At 39.9% G+C, this 21,426-nt stretch overlaps 1 protein-coding gene across 1 annotated transcript in view; it reads left to right on the forward strand.

Annotated features, from left to right (window-relative positions):
* The window catches only part of LOC124802557 (polypeptide N-acetylgalactosaminyltransferase 35A), a 173,962-nt gene that overhangs the window by 94,160 nt on the left and 58,376 nt on the right, over positions 1-21,426 (forward strand). The window contains exons 8-10 of the mRNA XM_047263423.1: positions 14,637-14,789; positions 16,361-16,624; positions 19,664-19,768. Of these exons, the coding sequence (XP_047119379.1) occupies positions 14,637-14,789; positions 16,361-16,624; positions 19,664-19,768 (522 nt within the window). The remainder of the gene's footprint in view (positions 1-14,636; positions 14,790-16,360; positions 16,625-19,663; positions 19,769-21,426) is intronic.

The following is a 21,426-nucleotide window of genomic DNA, read 5'->3' on the forward strand; positions in this document are numbered from 1 at the left end:
CATTTGTTTCTCTTCACCGAGAGTATTTAGTACTATGTCATCCATACGAGACAGTCTGTGACAGTCAAAAAATGGTTTGCATGATTCTCCTGTGTGAACTATTTTGTAAAGATAGTATTTAAACATTTGGCTTTTATTTTCCTATCTTCAGCTGCTGCCACACCAGATGGTCAGTGAGTGAGTGGATGGAAGTCTTAGAACCGCCTATCAATTTTACATAGAAACAGAATTTTTTTCAGGTTTGCAGAGAGATGACAGTGATAGTTGTTGTTTGCTTTGTGCATAGATCTTTTCACGAACATCCAAATCTCTACTAACCTTTGCCTGTCATCACTTGCATGTTCTCTTTTGAACTGAAAGTGCAACAGCCTCTGCTTCCCAAGCATTGCTAAAACATGGTGGATCTTTTCTACCTCTATTTTATTTATTTATTTATTGTTCCATGGGACCAAATTAAGGAGAAGTCTCCATGGTCATGGAACGAGTCAATACATGAAATTATAACACGATATTAGAAACAGATAAAATGAAATATAAAAAAACATATTCAGGTGACAAGTCGTAAGTTTAAATAAAGAAAATCAACAATGTAACACTGGATTTTGCTTAATTTTTTAGCTCTTCCAGGAGCTCCTCGACAGAATAGAAGGAGTGAGCCGTGAGGAAACTCTTCAGTTTAGACTTAAAAGAGTTTGGGCTACTGCTAATATTTTTGAGTTCTTGTGGTAGCTTATTGAAAATTGATGCAGCAGAATACTGCACTCCTTTCTGCACAAGAGTCGAGGAAGTGCATTCCACATGCAGATTTGATTTCTGTCTAGTATTAACTGAGTGAAAGCTGCTAACTCTTGGAAGTAGGCTAATATTGCTAACAACAAATGACATTAAAGAAAATATATACTGTGAGGGCAATGTCAGAATTCCCAGACTATTGAATAGGGGTCAACAAGAGGTTCTCGAACTTACACCACATATAGCTCGAACAGCCCGTTTTTGAGCCAAAAATACCCTTTTTTGAATCAGAAGAATTACCCCAAAAAATAATACCATATGACATAAGCGTATGAAAATATGCGAAGTAGACTACTTTTCATGTTGAAGTATCACTTATTTCAGATACTGTTCTAATGGTAAATAAAGCAGCATTTAGTTTCTGAACAAGATCCTGGACATGGGCTTTCCACAACAGCTTACTATCTATCCGAACGCCTAGGAACTTGAACTGTTCTGTCTCGCTTATAATATGTCCATTCTGTCTGATCAAAATATCGGTTCTTGTTGAATTGTGAGTTAGAAACTGTAAAAACTGAGTCTTACTGTGATTTAGCATCAAATTATTTTCCACAAGCCACGAACTTATTTCATGAACGACATTATTTGTTACTGTTTCAATATTACACACAAGATCCTTCACTATCAAGCTGGTGTCATCAGCAAACAGAAATATTTTTGAATCACCTGTAATACTAGAAGGCATATCATTTATATAAATAAGAATCAGCAGTGGCCCCAGCACTGACCCTTGGGGAATGCCCCACTTAACAGTGCCCCATTAGGACTGAACATCACTACCACTCTCAATATCGCGAAGAATTACCTTCTGCTTTCTCTTCTTAAAGTAAGAGACGAACCAATTGTAAGCTACTCCCCTTACTCCATAATGGTCCAACTTCTGCAGTAATATTTTGTGGTCAACACAGTCAAAAGCCTTTGCTAAATCAAAGAAAACACCTAGCGTTCGCAACCTTTTATTTTATCCGTCCAAAACCTCACAGAAAAAAGAGAATATAGCATTTTCAGTTGTTAAACCATTTCCAAAACCAAACTGAACATTTGACAGCAAATTATGTTAATTTAAATGCTCCAGTAACCTTGTATATACAACCTTCTCGATAACTTTAGCAAACTCTGATGGCATAGAAATAGGTCTAAAATCGTCAACATTATCAATGTCTCCCTTTTTATAAAGTGGCTTCACTACCAGGTACTTTAATCGGTCAGGAAACTGACCACTCCTAAAGGAAAAGTTACAGATATGGCTAAGTACTGGGCTAACATACATAGAACAATACTTCAGTATACTGCTAGATACCCCGTCATATCCATGAGAGTTCTTGGTCTTTAGTGATTTAATTATTAACTCAATCTCCCTCTTGTCAGTATCATGGAGGAGCATTTCAGGTAACAGTCTCGGAACACTTTTTTCTAAGAGCGCTATATGATTCCCTGTTGGGACTAGGTTTCTATTTAGTTCACTTGCTATATTCAGAAAGTGATTATTAAATACTGTACATATATGCAACTTATCAGTAACACGGACATTCCCACTATGCACTGATTCTATATCCTCGACCTGTCTCTGCAGACCAGCCACTTCCTTTACAACTGACCATATGATTTTAATTTTATCCTGAGACTTGGATATTCTATCTGCATACCACATACTTTTTGCCTTCCTAATAACATTTTTAAACACCTTACAATACTGTTTGTAATGGGCTGCTGCATTTAGATTTTGACTGTTTCTTACGTTTTGACGTTCTCTAGTCCACTAATAAGCTCATAATTGTCCACAGTGCGATTTACGATCTGTTTAACCTTTGTCCATAATTCCTCTGTGTCCATTATACTGGAACTAAATTATTGATATTCATAATCTATGTGAGATACTAAGTGCTGCTTACCTGCTCTTTCTAACAGAAATGCTCTTCTGATCTTCATGACTGATTTAATAACTTTTGTAACCATAGCCACTATGATGGTAAGATCACTAATCCCCGTCTCTGTACTGATGCCATCAGTAAGGTCCAGCCTACTTGTAGCTGCAAGGCCTAAGACATTTCCATTGTGTGTGGGCTGCTGAACTAGCTGCACAAGAGAGTTTTCAGAAAAAGTGTTCAAAAGTACTTGGTATGACTGTCTCTCTGTTCCCTCTGCAATGACATCCCAGTCTATACTTGAAGTCGCCTTCAACTAGCAATGCATTATCTTGGTATTTATGGCTACTGACCAAAGACATTCTTTGAATGACTCTAGAGCTCTGACAGCAGAATCTGGTGTCCAGTAAAAAGAAGTAGTAAAAAAAAAGGCTTGGTTTCATCTAGACCCGTTACATGTGCCCAGATAACTTCACTGTCACATTCAATTTCAGCCTCAATAGAGACAGTATTTTTGTCATCTGTGTAACAAAACTGGTGTTAGTGGAGAAAACCGTGAAATTTTTGCTGGGGTGAAAATTTTCAACATCAAAAAGAGATTATTTGATTTAAACAAATAACTTCAAAAATTTGTTGTTGTTCTTGTGTTCCATTGACATCAAGAAAAGTGTGATCATGGGGGTGTTTCTTACTGATCACATTGGCCTCCACTGCTCAAAGAATTACTTTGAGACAAATGCAAATGTTTACTGCTAGAACAGTTTCCAAAACATTACACTTTAGTAATTAGTTCTGCAGTGACACGTATGTAGTTCAATTGATTTCTTACAATTATCGTAGTTCGGTGTAACTCGGAGTAATCTTCTTCCTGCTGCTGCTGCTGCTGCTGCTGCTGCTGCTGCTGAAGTAGTCGTTGTCTCGGTCTATTTCGTCTGCTAACTGGAACGCGTGAATTCCATGAAATAATCCAGGCACCAAGTCATTTTATAGTGGTTTATTTATGACAAGCTGCACCATTTCTTCTTAGTGGGAGCCCACTCCACATAACAGGCTACATAGTCACAATACTGTATTACAACAATTAGATTATTGCACATAAGTGCAACACAGTGGTTGCATCGCAAAACTGTCTCCAACTGACCATTCTTGAGCCTTGTGCTTCTCCTATTTATATGTTTTTTAACATTCAAGTCAACAAAACTACAGCGCAAATTTATTAAATTAACAATTAAAAGTTTAACATTTTTATGAGTAACTATCCACAAAACCTTGCTTATTTTATGCTGAAACTGGCGTATACAATAAAAAAGACTTTTACATAGGATATACATCATATTATATAAAATACTGAAAGATAATAATGCTAACCTAAATTTTCTTAATTATGGCTTCATTTGTAAATGCAAAATAGTGCAAACATACACTCCTGGAAATTGAAATAAGAACACCGTGAATTCATTGTCCCAGGAAGGGGAAACTTTATTGACACATTCCTGGGGTCAGATACATCACATGATCACACTGACAGAACCACAGGCACATAGACACAGGCAACAGAGCATGCACAATGTCGGCACTAGTACAGTGTATATCCACCTTTCGCAGCAATGCAGGCTGCTATTCTCCCATGGAGACGATCGTAGAGATGCTGGATGTAGTCCTGTAGGCGGCTTGCCACGCCATTTCCACCTGGCGCCTCGGTTGGACCAGCGTTCGTGCTGGACGTGCAGACCGCGTGAGATGACGCTTCATCCAGTCCCAAACATGCTCAATGGGGGACAGATCCGGAGATCTTGCTGGCCAGGGTAGTTGACTTACACCTTCTAGAGCACGTTGGGTGGCACGGGATACAAGCGGACGTGCATTGTCCTGTTGGAACAGCAAGTTCCCTTGCCGGTCTAGGAATGGTAGAACGATGGGTTCGATGACGGTTTGGATGAACCGTGCACTATTCAGTGTCCCCTCGACGATCACCAGTGGTGTACGGCCAGTGTAGGAGATCGCTCCCCACACCATGATGCCGGGTGTTGGCCCTGTGTGCCTCGGTCGTATGCAGTCCTGATTGTGGCACTCACCTGCACGGCGCCAAACACGCATACGACCATCATTGGCACCAAGGCAGAAGCGACTCTCATCGCTGAAGACGACACGTCTCCATTCGTCCCTCCATTCACGCCTGTCGCGACACCACTGGAGGCGGGCTGCACGATGTTGGGGCATGAGCGGAAGACGGCCTAACGGTGTGCGGGACCGTAGCCCAGCTTCATGGAGACGGTTGCGAATGGTCCTCGCCGATACCACAGGAGCAACAGTGTCCCTAATTTGCTGGGAAGTGGCGGTGCGGTCCCCTACGGCACTGCGTAGGATCCTACGGTCTTGGCGTGCATCCGTGCGTCGCTGCGGTCCGGTCCCAGGTCGACGGGCACGTGCACCTTCCGCCGACCACTGGCGACAACATCGATGTACTGTGGAGACCTCACGCCCCACATGTTGAGCAATTCGGCGGTACGTACACCCGGCCTCCCGCATGCCCACTATACGCCCTCGCTCAAAGTCCGTCAACTGCACATACGGTTCACGTCCACGCTGTCGCGGCATGCTACCAGTGTTAAAGACTGCGATGGAGGTCCGTATGCCACGGCAAACTGGCTGACACTGACGGTGGCGGTGCACAAATGCTGCGCGGCTAGCGCCATTCGACGGCCAACACCGCGGTTCCTGGTGTGTCCGCTGTGCCGTGCGTGTGATCATTGCTTGTACAGCCCTCTCGCAGTGTCCGGAGCAAGTATGGTGGGTCTGACACACCGGTGTCAATGTGTTCTTTTTTCCATTTCCAGGAGTGTATATTGGACAAGCAAGACCTACTAGTAAACAAATGGAATAATAAATTTTATGAGATTTAACAAATTACGTGAAATCACTTATCAGATACCATTGGAATTACGGAACTTTCGAAACAGGAATTTAAAACAAAAGGGTTGTTTTATTTCAATTGTAGTGAACACTCCCCATCCTAGGGTGGCTAGTCTGTCCTTCTGATAAACATTCCATCATTCATTAAGTATCTCTTAGCTTTATACTTTGGGTTTTTTGAGCATGAGAACTTTCCTCGAGGGCAGTAAATTCGGGAAATGTGTTATGACTACTTTGACAGTTTACTGATAAAATTTTGACAGTTGAAGTATCTTTACTCTGAATACAGTCTATAGTCCCTATCTGCAAATCGTCTGGTGAGTGTTCACCATAGTACATCCGAACTACTGTCTGGCCTAAAAAACCCTGATGTGCACTTCACAAGTACTAACAAAGTAGCTGCTTCCATTATACAGTGCATCCCTGACCTGTTGAGGGGGTCTTACAATTCCCCACCCATAACATAGTTCTAGAAATCTGCAGCCAGGACCATCACAGAGTTGACAAAGCCTTTGGTTGAGACCCTCAACTTGGCTCCATACCAAAGGACCCTGATCAACTCTGGGAACAACACTGGAAATTGCAAGCTCCGTTTGCACAGTGCCTGCAAGACCAGCAGCCTTCACTCCCTCCACCAGCCACCTTCATAAATTGAGGATAGCCTCAGAACACATGCAACAGGTGCTGTTGGTGCCGACGTGAGCCATAACTTGCAGATTACTGCGCCCTGCATGCTCAGTAACAGCAGGGAAGGCCACATCCACATCTTGGATGAGCCATTTGGCAGACATAAGGAGTACACATTGGCTTTCTTTCTAGCCTTGAGCACTATCTTCCTAAGGGGCACTATAATGCACTAGCTCCCAATAACTGTAATCCGGTCATCACAAGAATAAACCTGATGTAAACATTGCACTGTATATTCTTCCATATTTCCTGGAACTTCATTGGATTTCCATTTCACGTGGGACTGCAGCCAAGCTGTCTTGAGTAGTATCCAGTACGATGATAAGGGTAGGTTTTGTGCTGTGCATTACGCGCACATTTACTTAGCGATAATATGGGACAACAGCTTTGCTGACGCATTTAACTTGGACAGCACTGGCAGGTCAGCTGGTACAGCTAGCCTGCAGTGACGTGGCCAGATGCAGTTCACACATAAAAAGAGACGATCAGAGGGGCAATACAGCTTTGAATGTCATTTAATTTTTAAGCAGAATGAAGTAATACACTGCAAATCTCCCACAATATGTTCCTTAGACGACTCATTATAGTTTTTAGCTAACGTACTATTGTGATTAAAAACAAGAATGATAAAAATTCCTGACTTAACCACAGGGTTATTTTTCTGCATAAGCTCTGTGTGATGTAAGAGAGTACTGAAGGATTTCACCGTATAGTTAAATATTGAAACCACTGAAGGTATTACTTACAGTCAGTTGTTTGGTAATCACTTAACTCCTTCCATGTCTGAATCTGAGAAATACATTTCAGTTCTGGAAGTGTCACTTGCTATGTTGATAACGAGTCTATCAATAACAGAATCCATGAAGCCAACCAGGCGCAGCATTTTCTCTTCTTCTTTTATGACAGCCATTCTATATCCCGCTAGTGTTTGGTAGTGACATGTGAAAAAGCTGCATGCATTAGTTCCAGTACGTCTAACAGCTTAACAGTCTTGTTACTTCTTGGGCCAAATCCCGCAGCTTGGCTCCAGATCAGTTCTGTTGGGTTCTTATTGTAATGGCACAGTAGCAAATGTAAAAATGCAGCATTTGTATTATGTGCTCAATGCTGTGAAAATGATAGCTTTTCATGTTTCTATGATACTTATCTACCTCTGTGGTATAAAATGATGGACATAGTCCAAATAAAGAGGATTTTTTTTTTATTTTTACCTTAAAAATTAAATTGTTATGTTTTCCTAATTCCAACAACTTTTATGAATAGTCTTTCGTAAAACATCAATAATTAAGAATTTGTATTTGAAATGGAAACAGAAATTTCACGACCAATATGTAATTAGGAACAAGATGTGCATTATTCATTAAAAAAATGATGATGAGTTATGTAATTACGAGATGTAAGTATTTCAAATTAAAAGAGAAAAAAAATTATACTGGGGAGATCCGAAACAGTGCACAAATAACCGCATTTAGTTCACTGCCCATTACACTACCGACTGTGCTACACGTTTGGGTTTGTCTATCAAGTGCATTATATACAACGCTGGGAAAACTTCAAAGCCGATTACTTCCATAAATTTATGAAAAATATTAAGAACTGTCTGTTTCTTGGCACTTTTTAACCATGTTCCACACTACGGAAAAGAAAGTAGCCTCACTCAGTTTCATACTGCGCCTTAACAGCGCAACAGTCATAGCACAACTCTGCAGAGGCTGTGACTGTACATGATTTTTTAAATAAAAACTATGTAGCTAAAGCGTGATTAAGAAAAGCATTGATGGCTGTTAATACATTTGAATATCTTTAAGTTTCATTTAACGTAACTTAGTAATAAGATATCTACTACATAAGTAGGACCTACTTCCAAGAGCATAGCAACACCAGAGTACGTGTGCTACTGGCCAATCATCGCGTTCATGTTTGTTTACGTCAGGTTTATTCTTAAGATAAATGGATTATAGCAAGCCTCTGCGCACATGTGCTTGTTTGGACCCAGATGAAGGAGTGAAGGTGAATAGGTGAGGCTAGATGCCCAGCCTCCACATTGGCCCTCCATCTCAAGTGACGCGAACATGTTACATTCTGCCACTCATGTTGCCATGAGAGCAGATCCACCACATCGAGTACACTAGGAGGTGCCTGAACAGCAGAGCCTTTGGGTGAAACACCTGAGGTGACCTGTGCAATGCACCAGATTCTCCGCCAGTGTAACACACCGAGGCAGCAGCCCAAAGGCAACTGTCTGTAGCCATATCACATTCAACTGTTCGCAAACCGGGGCCAGTTCCTCCTGTGTCCACAGACAGCACGCTTTCATCCTACCCATCCTAGCAAGGCTAGCTGTGGAAGTAGAACTATAAAAGCTGGCAGATATGCCATTTGTTTCCCCACTTGACATGTCACCAATGGTTGCTGCTACCTTAATTAACTGTGTAGCTGGCTATTCAGAAGAAGTGACAACTGTCTGAATCTACACTTACAAAACACGAGATTAAACTTCTTAGATACAAAAACACACACAAAATTTAAGCAATGTACACTACTATGAAAACACAGGAAAAGCTAAATACATAACTTGCTGCCCTGGAAATGTGTTACAGGTGACAGCTGGAGCTAGACTAAGTGGCTAACTAGGCTGAACCGAATGGACACTTGCCTTCAAAACAAACAAATGGCCAACTACTGTGCTACTGACTGCCTGAATATACATTTACAAAACACGAGAACAAACATCTGAAATACAAAAAACACTCACAAATTCAAACTGTATGTACTATTAAGCAAACAAAGGAAAAGCTAAATAAAAGGGAAAGTGGTAGGGAAACCACAGAAAAACTGAATTCAGTGTCCATATCCCCCAAATAGAGCTCCAGTGTCTTAATCACTGTGCTTCGTAGAATGGTCCATAGTCAGATGCATAAGACATGGATTTTGATTTTAGTCTTACCACTCCAGAGATTCCTTTATTAGAAAAGGGGGGGGGGGGGTGGAGAGAGAAAGAGAGAGAGAGGGGGATAGAGATTTTTGGGGGGGGGGGGGGGAGCTGGAGAGAGTAGTATTTGATCAAAAGTATCAGGACAACATCCATTTGTAATGCTGACCTGACCACTAGATATCACGAGAGACGGACATGCTAATATAAAAGGTGGTCTGCAATATTGTGTTGCCAGTAGAATGGGTTGGTGAGGACAGCTCAGTAACTTCGAACTGGGACCAGCTATTGGATGTTACCTGAACAACAAACCCATCAGGGGCATTTTAACCCTTCTAAAGCTGCCACAATCAGCTGTTGATGATGTGATTGTGAAATTAAAATGCAAAGAAACAACCACAAATGAATCAAGGCTAGGCAAACCTCATGTACTGACAAACAAAAACCATCAAGCATTGTGGAGAGTGGGTATAAAAAATTACAAGAAATCAGCTGAAGGAATCACTTGTGATTTCTAAAATGCTACCAGCAATTCAATGACTGTGTGTAGGGGGTTAAAGACAATAGAGTTCAATGCCGAGGAGTCTCTCATAAGCCACATGTCTGCAGTCAGTGCTAAGTGACAGCACTGGATAATTGATGACTGAAAGCAAGTGATTTGAAGTGATGAATCACACTACAGTCTGTGGCAGTTTGATGGAAGGGATTGTGTGTGGCGAATGTCTGGAGTAAGTTACCACCATCATGTATAGTTGCAACAGTGAATTACAAAGGAGATGGTGTGTTTTTCATGGTTAGGATGTGGTCCCCTTATTATGCTTACGAAAACGCTAAACGTAGAAGGATATGAACTCATTTTACAGCATAGTAGAGTGTTTAATTAGCTTGACAGTGCACCCTGTCATGAAGTAGCATCTGGGAGGTGATAGTTTGTGAACAATAAAATTTCTAAAATTTAGCGGTGTGCCCAAAGAGTCCCACCTTGAATCCAATGAAACACCTTTGAGATGAGTTAGAAAGTCATCTTTGCCCCAGACCCCAATGACTAAAATCACTATTTTCTCTAGTTTTGGATGTTTAGGAAGAATTGGCTGCCATTCCTCCACCTCATTGAAACTGCCCTCGGCAAAGTTCAAGACCTCATAAATGTTAAAGATGAACACGCACCATATTAATGACCATTAATAGATGTCCCGTCCACCCCCTTTAGTTGAGTGGTCAGCTCGGCGGAATGCCACGCCAAGGGGCCCGGGTCCGATTCCTGGCTGGGGCAGGAGATTTTCTCCACTCAGGGGCTGAGTGTTGTGTTGTCCTCATCATCATTTCATCCCCATCTCTGGCGCACAAGTCGCCCAATGTGGCATCGAATGCAGTAAGTACTTGCCCTCGGTGGCCGAACTTCCCCGAATGGGGGACTCCCGGCCCACAATGCCGTACACTCATTTCATTTCAATAGATGTCCCAATACTTTTGATCAGATAGTTTATACACAAACTTTTAAAGAATTATTTGAGAAAGCTATCATTTACTCTGGATTTAGGGTGCTACAGTCTTTTTAGATGTTTCAGAAGCCAAAGAGTAGCCAGGATTTTTTTCCTATTACTCAGTACACATTTTCACTTCTGTGTTTCATCATTAAAAATACTTAGTTGCAAGGAGAAAGCATGATTTATACAATGATTGTAAAAATGTGACAAGGGTGCAGTGTACTGGCATAACTGTGGGATGGTAGAATCCTACCTACTGCGCATCACATGTTTGTGTGTGCAGGTTTAAAATTAGTTGTGGAAAGAAAGTAGACGCGGTGGTCGGGTGGCACTGAAAAGTACCTGTCGGGCAATCCATAGATGTTTTAGTGAGTTTATAAGGAAGAACCATGGAGTTTATATGCAGCTCTGTGCTTATTGTGTCATTGACTATTGTTATTAAAACAAGAGCGGTTGAAAAAGTACACTTGTGGACTCTTGACGCAACCTCATTAGAGGCAATACTCATTTTATGATTCATGTTAAGAAAGGTCGTGGTATCCAAGCCAACTTTCTTTGAATTGTAACTTAATTTGTTTCTAACATACGACTGTACAAGAGACTTGCAGGAAGTTACATATTAATGTGGAAAGTGAAATTTTTTATGGGTATGGAGGTCAAATACATTGTTAGTTGACGAAAAGTAAAGTTTGTATGTCTACTTATTTCATAAGTAGAAGGAGTCTAAAAATTCCTGTATGTAGCATTATTCAAAGGAGAAGTAGTCAAGAGGGTTTCCAGCAGCCGGCCATTCAGTAAAGAAGAGTGGCTGCAAATTCCAAGTAAGTCGTCTCGTAAAGAAGTGGAAGGTGGTTTGGGGCGATAAGCCAATATAACCCAGATCCACACTCACACTTTAAGTCGTTACAACATGTTGGAGGACTTACCTTATAAACTGGATGTTTAAAGTTGGAAAATTTCCTGATGCCTTGAATTCCACAAATGTTGTCCCTGTTTACAACAAGTGAGTTGAGAACAGTCCTGACAGTTACAGGTCAGTATCCTTTGTTCCCACAATATCAGTGGTGTTAGACCACTGCATGAAAGATCAACTATCACAGCACTTCAAAAACAATAAGCTAACCTCTTCTTCACTGTATGGCTTTATGCCTGGTCTATCCACCGCTGAAGCTGTAAAGTCTGCAGTTGCAGATGTTCTTGGATGCTGTGAAAGCCATTCTTTCCTGTGCATTGCTCCTTGATCTATGCAAAGCATTTGACATTGTATCAAATGATATCTTAAAATCTAATTTTGAAAAATGTGGAATCAAGGATAATGAACAATCATTAACCAAATTGTACCTCTTACCAGGTGTAGAAGTATGAAACCAGACACAGTAAGACAAGTTCCATACATTGGTATCTGTTTCAAACTCGTAAACATGTCAAGTTTTGTGCCTACGAACTATGATTTGCGGACGACATTGGTTTTCTGTTATCATGTGAAGAAAACTGCTGCATCGAATACTTGTCGAAACTTTCAGTGAACATGCTCTTGGGAAAACACAGTGTTTCGAATGGTTCAAAAAATTCAAAAGTGTTTATTCCGACATGAGAAATGATGAGTGTCAGAAACCACTGTAAAAATTCAAAAACAACAAATTGCTGGCCTTACTGGATGAATATGATACTCAAACTCAACAGGAACTCCTGGAAGAATTGAATGTTATGCAGGAGGCAGTTTCTCTTCGGTTGAAAGCTATGGGAAAAGTGCAGAAAGTGGAAAAATGGGTTCCGCATGAACTGAATGAAAGACAGCAAGTGAATAAAAAGACCAATTGTGGAATACTGCCCACCAGATACAAAAGAAAGTCGTTTCTCCAGCGAATAGTGACAAGTGATGAAAAGTGGATATATTTTGAGAATTGTAGGCATTGTAAATCATGGATGAATCCAGGCAAACCATCGACATCCACTGGAAAACCAAATCCCTTTTGCAAGAAGACAATGCTCTATGTTTGGTGGGATCAAAAGGGTGTCATCTATTATGAGCTGCTAAAACCTGGTGAAACCGTTAACACTGATCACTATCAACAGCAAATGATCAATTTAAAATGAGAAATGACCAAAATATGGAAAACAGCAACACAAAGTAATATTGCTCTGTGAAAACACCCCATTACACACAGCAAAACGGGTCAGGAAAACTATCGAGATGTTCAACTGGAAAAGAGTAGAGCATTTGGCTTATTCTCCAGACTTGGCTCCATTCGATTATCATCTGTTTGCATCACTGGGACTCGCTCTTGCTGAACAACGCTTCAGTTCGTTTGAAAATGGCTTGCTGACTGTCTCGCTTCAAAAGAAGACGTGGGCGTTTTTTTCATTCATAGCTTGCTGGAGAGATGGGAGAAATGGATAAATGGCAATGGAGATTATTTTGAATAAAATATTGTTTATCAATTTCAAACAACAGACATGTAATTATTGCAACCAAATTCTGGTTTCATACTTCTACCCCTGGTAGATAGAGAAAAAAGAGTTGTCATCGTAAATAATTCTACATAAATTGCACTACCTGTTACTATAGGAATGCCAAGAGGGTCTGTCATGGGTCCTTTTTTTATCTCTTATATGCATGAATGATCTAATTCTTTGCCCTACTAGACAGTAAGATATGCTGGTGATACAACCCACATAATAACTGATCCTAATATAGACAAAGTGAATGGGAAAGCACTGAGAGTGGTGGATATATGTACCCCAGTGGCTAAACAAACGTGAAGTATTGCCATATAGAAACAAAACTGGATCAGTATATTTCTGTCTCTATGAATTAAGTGAATGGATAAATGAGTGTGAATATTAGACTACTAAAAATTCATTTGGACTCTCAACTGAAATGGGATGCACACAAGACAAATTGTGCATTAAACTATCATGTCTGATTTGCTTACTATGCAAATTAAAACCCATGTCAATAAGGAAGAGCTTTGGTCTTCGTATTATGCTTCCTTCCCTACTCAATAACTTACAGAAATATCATATGGGGCAACTCTCCTGATGTGAAAACAGTGTTCATGCCGGGCAGGGGGGGGGGGGGGCAGTGAGAACAATGACAGGCATTCCCTACATAGTCAGGCTGCCACATTTCAAAGAACAAAAAATATTAACTACACCTTTCCTCTATATAAAGCTTGTCTCCTCTCAGTAAATAAACAGCCAGAGACTTTAATGTACAGAAGATTATGGAACAAAGAACAGAACTAATATAGACTTAGATACTAGGTTACATAAACTTAAAATACACCAGATTACTTAAGTCACAAAATAGTTTCAAATATAATGGCATAAAGGTGTATAATAAATTATGCTTAGCAATGAATTACCTACAATACAATTCCTTTGAGGGTTATGTACAGAACGTATTAATCAACAGTTGTGTTTATGAAATAGAATTCTATAATAGTGTGGTATCCTAAACCAAACATTTAATTTTTAATGTAAAATATAAATGTAATTTCTAATTCTTAATGTAAAATTTGATTATTGAACACACATCAAAACCCATACCATCTACGTGATCAATGGTTGATGATTAAATGATGGAGTAAACTGTTTTCGTGTGCTACAAAAACTACTGACAAACATTAATTACGGTCTGCTTCTAAGATTTATCACAACACTCTGCTTCTAAGATTTATCACAACCATTTAGTTTACTCAACTTATACTACAAGAGATTTCAAATGAATTCCTTGTCCAAATAAGTCTGAAGACAAGTTCTGAGACAAGATGTATATGTGTCACCGTGTAACCCGCATGATCTGCATAAAGTGTAACTAAGCAGTTGGTTAAATTGATTTCAAATAATAAGTGTTGTGCTTTGGGTCTTAGGGAAAACTACACCACCAGCAAAAAACCTATCATGCTCAGATTTGCTAACAATTCCATTATCATAATCCTGAAATTTGATCTTCAGGTATGGATGTGTGGTGGTTCATTATGGATTGTGCCATGCTCACGTGTCGGCCACGTGTTCAGAAAACGGAGGCCCTATGGTTCGCCTACTGGTGAAGATACGATGACTAGGAATTCTCTTAGAGTTGCTCATGTTTGGATGGATGAATATAAGGTTTGTGGTGCACTATGTTTTCCAAACTTCTTAATGTTAAATATTTTTTTATTTCTGTTAACTAAATTCACATTTTACATTGAATGATCTCTTTTTGAGCGTTATGGAATTTTTAATTTCTTGTAGATGATGGATCTTTCTTTTTTTCTGCCTCATGTAAGTGCTAATGCTTGTTTTTCTTCTACATGCACATAGCTGTTAGAGTGGCTGTTATAGTGGCTCCATTTTTGTGCCGGAGGGAGGGCGGGGGGGGACATAATACAGCACAAAGCTAATTATTAATTTTTACTCATAGCTACTATATGACATACATTAATTTTACATGTAAACGCGGGCAACAGATTTGCTTTATGTGATTACCAGGTTTCTCTACTTGAATCAAAATAACAGCTACTGTAGCAGCAACTAATCAGAGCATGAGTTTGGTCACAGCGTCTGTCTTTTCCACAGTTGTCTTATTACTCAGGTGCTGGTTACCAGTCAGCTGCAGATGACATTTGTTGTCTTCAACATTATTGTTGTGATTTTGTTTTATATGCCTTATTTTTCTGTGCAGTATGATTCTTTTTCAGAATATGTGAAGGTAGTGGTGAAATTGCATAGGAAAGTGATACGACCAGTGCTCGATTCATGACGGTGCTCCATATTGGTACCTCTGCTGAAAAAGAATGAGAGCCACAGTTTTTTTTGAGATGTGGTGTGACAGAACTCTAATTTCTACCAGTACAAATGTTGTATCCACACTTTTAAAATGTGCAGAAAAGCATTAAAATGGCATTTTAAGAAACCAAAACTTCAAAAACACACCCTCCGCCCCCAGTAGGTCACTGCAAGAACCTCTTTTTTTTTACATATCAAGCACTGGAAAAGACTATTATTATCCTGCAAAGCAAACTCAGCATGTGCTTTAAATAGGAACATACTTAGTACAGCACTTCACAGCTGATGATACAAAACTGCGAATTGCCATTTCTCCTGCTACACTCAGCTGTCAATCATGTTGTTTTGATTCACATCTAAATACTTTTGACTACCATGTTTAAGTGGAATCTGCTTTAAGTTTAATTTAAATTAGTGTCATTGTCAAGAATTTTTTGAATTGGAAGGCTCGGAAAGTAGATTTTCTATAAATATTGTTATTTTTACAGTTGAATGACTAATTATATGTTTTAGTGTGGCATGCTTGATGATAAATGAAAATTCTACAAAACATATTTTTGTGTAAGTACTAAAACAAAATTAATAATCCATTAAATTTCTGAATATTAGTGCTCAGTGAGCTTGTCAGCCTAACTTCAGCATAACTTGGGGAGGCACCACGATGATGAATAGGCTGGGCCGTCTCTGATGATGCTGCCATTGAATTATATAACTTTCTCGAAACAGTAGCACATTGATGTCATAGATATATGGTTAAAAATTATTCTATGTTGCTATTCTGTTCTTTCATTCTTCATGAGAAAGAACTCTTTTATCAGACCTAAAGAATCCTTTAACAAAAGTGGATTTTTATATGGCCACTTGAATTATTAGTTGTTTATGTAACAATGATGTTTCGGTTATCTCTGCAGGATTATTTCTTGAAAGTCCGACCAGATGCAAGAGATATATCATTTGGTGATATATCCGAGAGACAGCGATTAAGACAGCGATTAGGTTGCAAGAGCTTCAAATGGTACATGGATACTGTGTACCCTGAACTGGGGCTACCAGAGGATAATGATGCAAGACTGAAAGCAAAATGGGCAAAAGGCAGAGTAAAGCAGCAGCAGCAGCAGCTTGCAAAGTTTCAACCATGGCACTCACGAGCGCGCAATTATACATCTCAGTTTCTGGTAAGTGCACTTAAAAATAAAATAATAATTTTCCTGCAGAGTAGTTTGTTTTCCCTTCTGTGTTTATATTTTTAAATACAAAGTTGCACTCATATGTGTGTGTCTCCGTGACATATTTATGATTCCTTGAAATGACTCGCTGTATTGAGTCTTACTTCTGTTCACTGCCGTCAGCATCATCATATATCAGCATCTCGTACATCGCCACATCAGCTCTATACAAATTGAAACTTCCATATTGGAGAATATTTATAACACCACCAGTGTTCCAAATAGTCTTCAGATTGCTTTCACAAGACCTTTTATGAGCTAAAAATAGTGGCTGAGTTGTGGCCATCTGGGTAATAGTAAAGGCCATTGGTTAGCTATATGGTACTCAAGTCAAATAATAGTGCAGATCAGTACTGCACAAGGACTAGAATAAGCAGACAGTAAGTGTTGAATCAAGTGGAGGTTTATGCTTGTTCCATGTGGAGCAGTTCATAGGGTCCAGAAACGGCTACATTTATGTCCTATGAAAGAACTGCCTTAATTAAAGTACACTGAAATTGTTGTCAGGGTGGAGAAACAGTGAACTGTTTGAGTATGTTGTGCAGCCTTATATGAGATGGTCTCCTCCCTGCTGTGTTTAGTTTTTGAAGCTTAAGGCTGAAACTGGTTTTGCTACTTGTGCATATTTCGCACAACTACAGGTGTGACCTGCTTGTGTATTCTTGATGGAAGGATTTATAAACAGACTATTTGTGCAGTTGAAAAGGACATGAAAATTTGAAATAATGAGGGGAAGTAAATGCTGGGTTCAACAAATCTACAGGGTGGTTTCAGATATGAATTAATGAGGCTTTTTAATTTTTTTTTAATTTCACAATAAAAAGTAGAACTGCAGGTCATTTTTCTAAATAGCCCTGTGCTTTCAAAACACACTTTAGCCTGCGAGTAGGTAAGTTTGATATCCTGTTTTCATGAGATGAAGTTGGTCATGTCTGAAGCCATCATTATTGAACCTTTGATCCCCAGAACTGCTCTGAGTGGACCACAGACTTGAAAGTTACAGGGATTAGGCACATTTTCCAGTTGAGTTGCTCCAGTTTTTGTTTGGTCAGGATTGGTGTATGTGGATGCACACCATCTTGCAGAAGAACTCATTGGTAAACCACACCATTTGTGATGACATACCTATTTAACCTCACTTGAAACTTTGCAATAGTATACAGTATTTAATGTCCAATGTCTGTGCAAAAAGTTAATTTGCAACAAGCCACACCAGTCACAGTTGCCACGATCTTGCCAGCTGACAACTCTCACTTGTCTTTCACCAGTCTGGGTACCCTCTTCATTCTCCACTCCTTGGCTACTTCTTTCGTTTTAAAGTTTTATGATGCATCAACATTTCATCATGGGTGATAATGTGGGTTAGGAACAAGTTTTTATCCTGAAATTTAGCCAAGAGACATTCACACACCTGAAAATTGTTCAGTTTTTGATGAGTTGTCAAAAGGCAAGGAACCCACCTATCACTCACTTTTTGTACTCATCTCTAATAATGATAAAAGTGCTACCATAAGTTACCCCATCTCATCTGCAATCTCAACCACCTCAGATGACTGTCACACGTAAGAAGGTGCTCTCGTCTGTGAAGCTGGTGAGAAGTCGGCGATCGTGGCCCTCATTCTCAGTATGCTCACCCTCCACAAATTGCATGTGCCAAACAAACACTAGAGATCTTGAAAGTATATCTTCCTTGAATTGTTCAGTCAATCTTCTGAGGATTTCCCATGGTTTCACTCATTCCCAAGCAAGAAACTTTATACTATTCCACTACACAATGGATACCAGTACCTCTCGCTCAGACATTATAATAGTGACTAATGATGGAAGCGAGCAGCCCTGCTCAGCCGATTCCCCCATTCCTCACCTCCTTATGCAATACTGACGGGCTGGAATTGTCACGTAACACTGTTGCCCTCTTTGGGTTAAGTATCTCATTTATATTTGACTCACCCTTATAAATGCCAGACGCGTACACTTTTGTGCTACAATACTTGTAATGTGTAGGATCAGTAGAGGAGGTTATGAATACATAGTGCCTTGTGTCCATTTGTAGTACATGATGAAAGCTGCTGCACACTTCCATGGTGGTAACTTGAACCTCAGACCTCCAGAAGGAAATGGCTAATTCCTGTTATTTCTGGATACCAAATGAATTACAAATTCAAGCAAACGTAATCGTGTCAGAGAAACTGCCAACAGAAACTGAGCTCATGTGACAAATTATGATCGTACTGTGTCTTATTATGTGCTTAATGATGCACCATCAGCCAAGGCAGTGCACCAGCTATGTCGTGCATGCGCAGTCTGCTCTGGCTTCACTAGTGGTGCACATTACTTGTGCTGCCTGGTGGGCAGTGATGTTGCCAACATTTTGAAGAAATACTACCAGTGTGTCTTAGCAGCTGTAATTTTGACAGTACATTTGATTGATTGTATTCCTGCTGTGCAAACAGTTCACAGAAAGTTTCAACGCATTAGATTGGACCATTCCTTTTCCTTGGACATTCTAAATGCTAAGACATGCGCATAAGAATTTTCAGCAATGTGACCCAATGTGCTTGTTTTTATAATTCATCTGTAAATAATGAATTTTAAAAACATGTTTCTTTAACATTTGAATATTTGATGAAAATGCTTTTCTGCAGTGGACTTTCCAGCTACAAAAGTGTGACCATGGAAGTGTTCGTGTCTTCCTCAAGCCCTACTTGGTGTTCTGTGTTCATTCTTGTGACCTCATTTTAAAGTTAAGAAACAATCAATTATTATTATGGCACACAGCTCATATTTCCACCATGTTGTTTTCTGGTTCTTCCCCCTTACTTTTCATGTTCCTTGTCGAAGTGAAATCCTTGAGAATGATTGTTTTTTATGTTGGGCCAATATGGTTGACATGCACCTGCAAAAGAAATTCCTTCATCTTTTGATACACTTCTTGTTTTCTTTGAAAATACTTTATGTTAACTGTGTGTAATGCCTTTAATTTTGCAGATGAGGCTGAACAACACTAATTTATGTGCAGCTACAACTGCTGATGATGTGAAGACACGTGGTGTACCTCTGGTACTGAAGCCATGCTTACGTGTCAAGGGTCAGGTAAAATTCTATTCATATTTTTTGATCATAAGGTTATTTGTTCAATTTTTACAAAAACAAGACATTAGTCTTTTAAAATCCCATTGTTGTTTATGATCTTCACTTAATAATGAAATATTGTTGGATCATGAAGGTTACCAATTCAGAATTAAACAACTTATCTTGATATCAGATGTTTTCATGTGATGTAAGAGAGAGATTAAGTAAGAAAGTAATAAGAAACTTTTAGTAGTTTTTGAAGAGCTGCATTGTTAACTAATGATATAGATACAAAATGTATAATGAAACTGGCCAACAGAAAAAATAAACATGTAAATAAAGAAGAAGATGACATTATGTTAAAAGCTTAAAAATAAAGAGAAATGAAAAACTTGTTGGAAGGTAAAGGGAAAAGGTAGCAGGGGGATGCAAGGGGATAAACATGTATCTAAAAGAATGAAAGAGAAAGAAATAAAAGTTCTTGGCAATGTGTATCAAGTATCTGATAATCAAACTCTCTTATTGTAAGTGTACAATTTGTAATAACAACAGCAACAACAAAACATTCATTTTCCATCAAATAATCTCTTGCCGTATCCAAATTTTTACATCAAGACAGCGTCCAGTTTATTCTTCTGAATTAATCAATGAACTGCCAAATATAGAGTTTATAAAATACGTATTACGTGATTACATGTTCAAACATAATACAGTTTTGAAGGGTCTATATAATATACACTGAAGAGCCAAAGAAACTGGTACATCTGTCTAATATCATGTAGGGGCCTCGCGTGAACACGGAAGTGCCCCAACATGACATGGCATGGACCTGACTAATGTCTGAAGTACGTCATTCAGGGAATTGACACCCTGAATCCTGCAGGACTGTCCACAAATCCGCCATCGGAACTGTTTAAACTCAGAAGAGTGTTCCTGGAGCCACTCTGTAGCAATTCTGGATGTGTGGGGTGTCACATGGTCCTGCTGGAATTGCCCAAGTCCTTTAGGAATGCACAATAGCCATGAATGGATGCAGGTGATCAAACAGTATGCGTATGTACGTGTCACCTATCAGAGTCATATTTGGACATACCAGAGGGTCCATATCACTCCTACCCCCTGCAGGTCTGGGGGTAAGAATAGGCCCGAGGTATTCTTGCCTGTCATAAGAGGTGACTGAAAGGAGTTTCACACTTTTCGGCCTTTACGTGATGGTCCTCTGTAGGGTTTGACCTCCATTCTTCAAAATATTCCTGAAGAGCTAGCCAATTGGGGAAGGGTGTCCATCATGCATTGAGATCTTTAGCCCACTTTCTCATCGTCGCATTTCAGTCCCCACTCATTCTCCATCTCTTGGGCAAGGGCACCTTCCTGGGTGTGTTTTCCACCATGCACTATGCAGTGGCACTTCCTGTGTCGACAATGACAATGGACTTCTTTGCACCTGATATCCAGCACATTAGCCAGTCCGTTGTGGTGGGGCCGCCGTGTACTGTGTTGGTTGTAGCCCCCTGACCACACAGGGATCGCTCTGCTGATGCCTGTGCCATTAACTCCCCATGTATGCCAAGGGGTAGATGCCCATCCCCCTGGGGCATCGGGACTCCAAGCAGGTGGCCTTTGCTGCGGCTGGGTGGTGTCCCTGGGGACGGCCCCTGGTCAGAGTGGGTGGCATCAGG

This window comes from Schistocerca piceifrons, chromosome 6 (genome assembly GCF_021461385.2).
Source record: "Schistocerca piceifrons isolate TAMUIC-IGC-003096 chromosome 6, iqSchPice1.1, whole genome shotgun sequence".
Lineage (NCBI taxonomy): Eukaryota > Metazoa > Arthropoda > Insecta > Orthoptera > Acrididae > Schistocerca > Schistocerca piceifrons.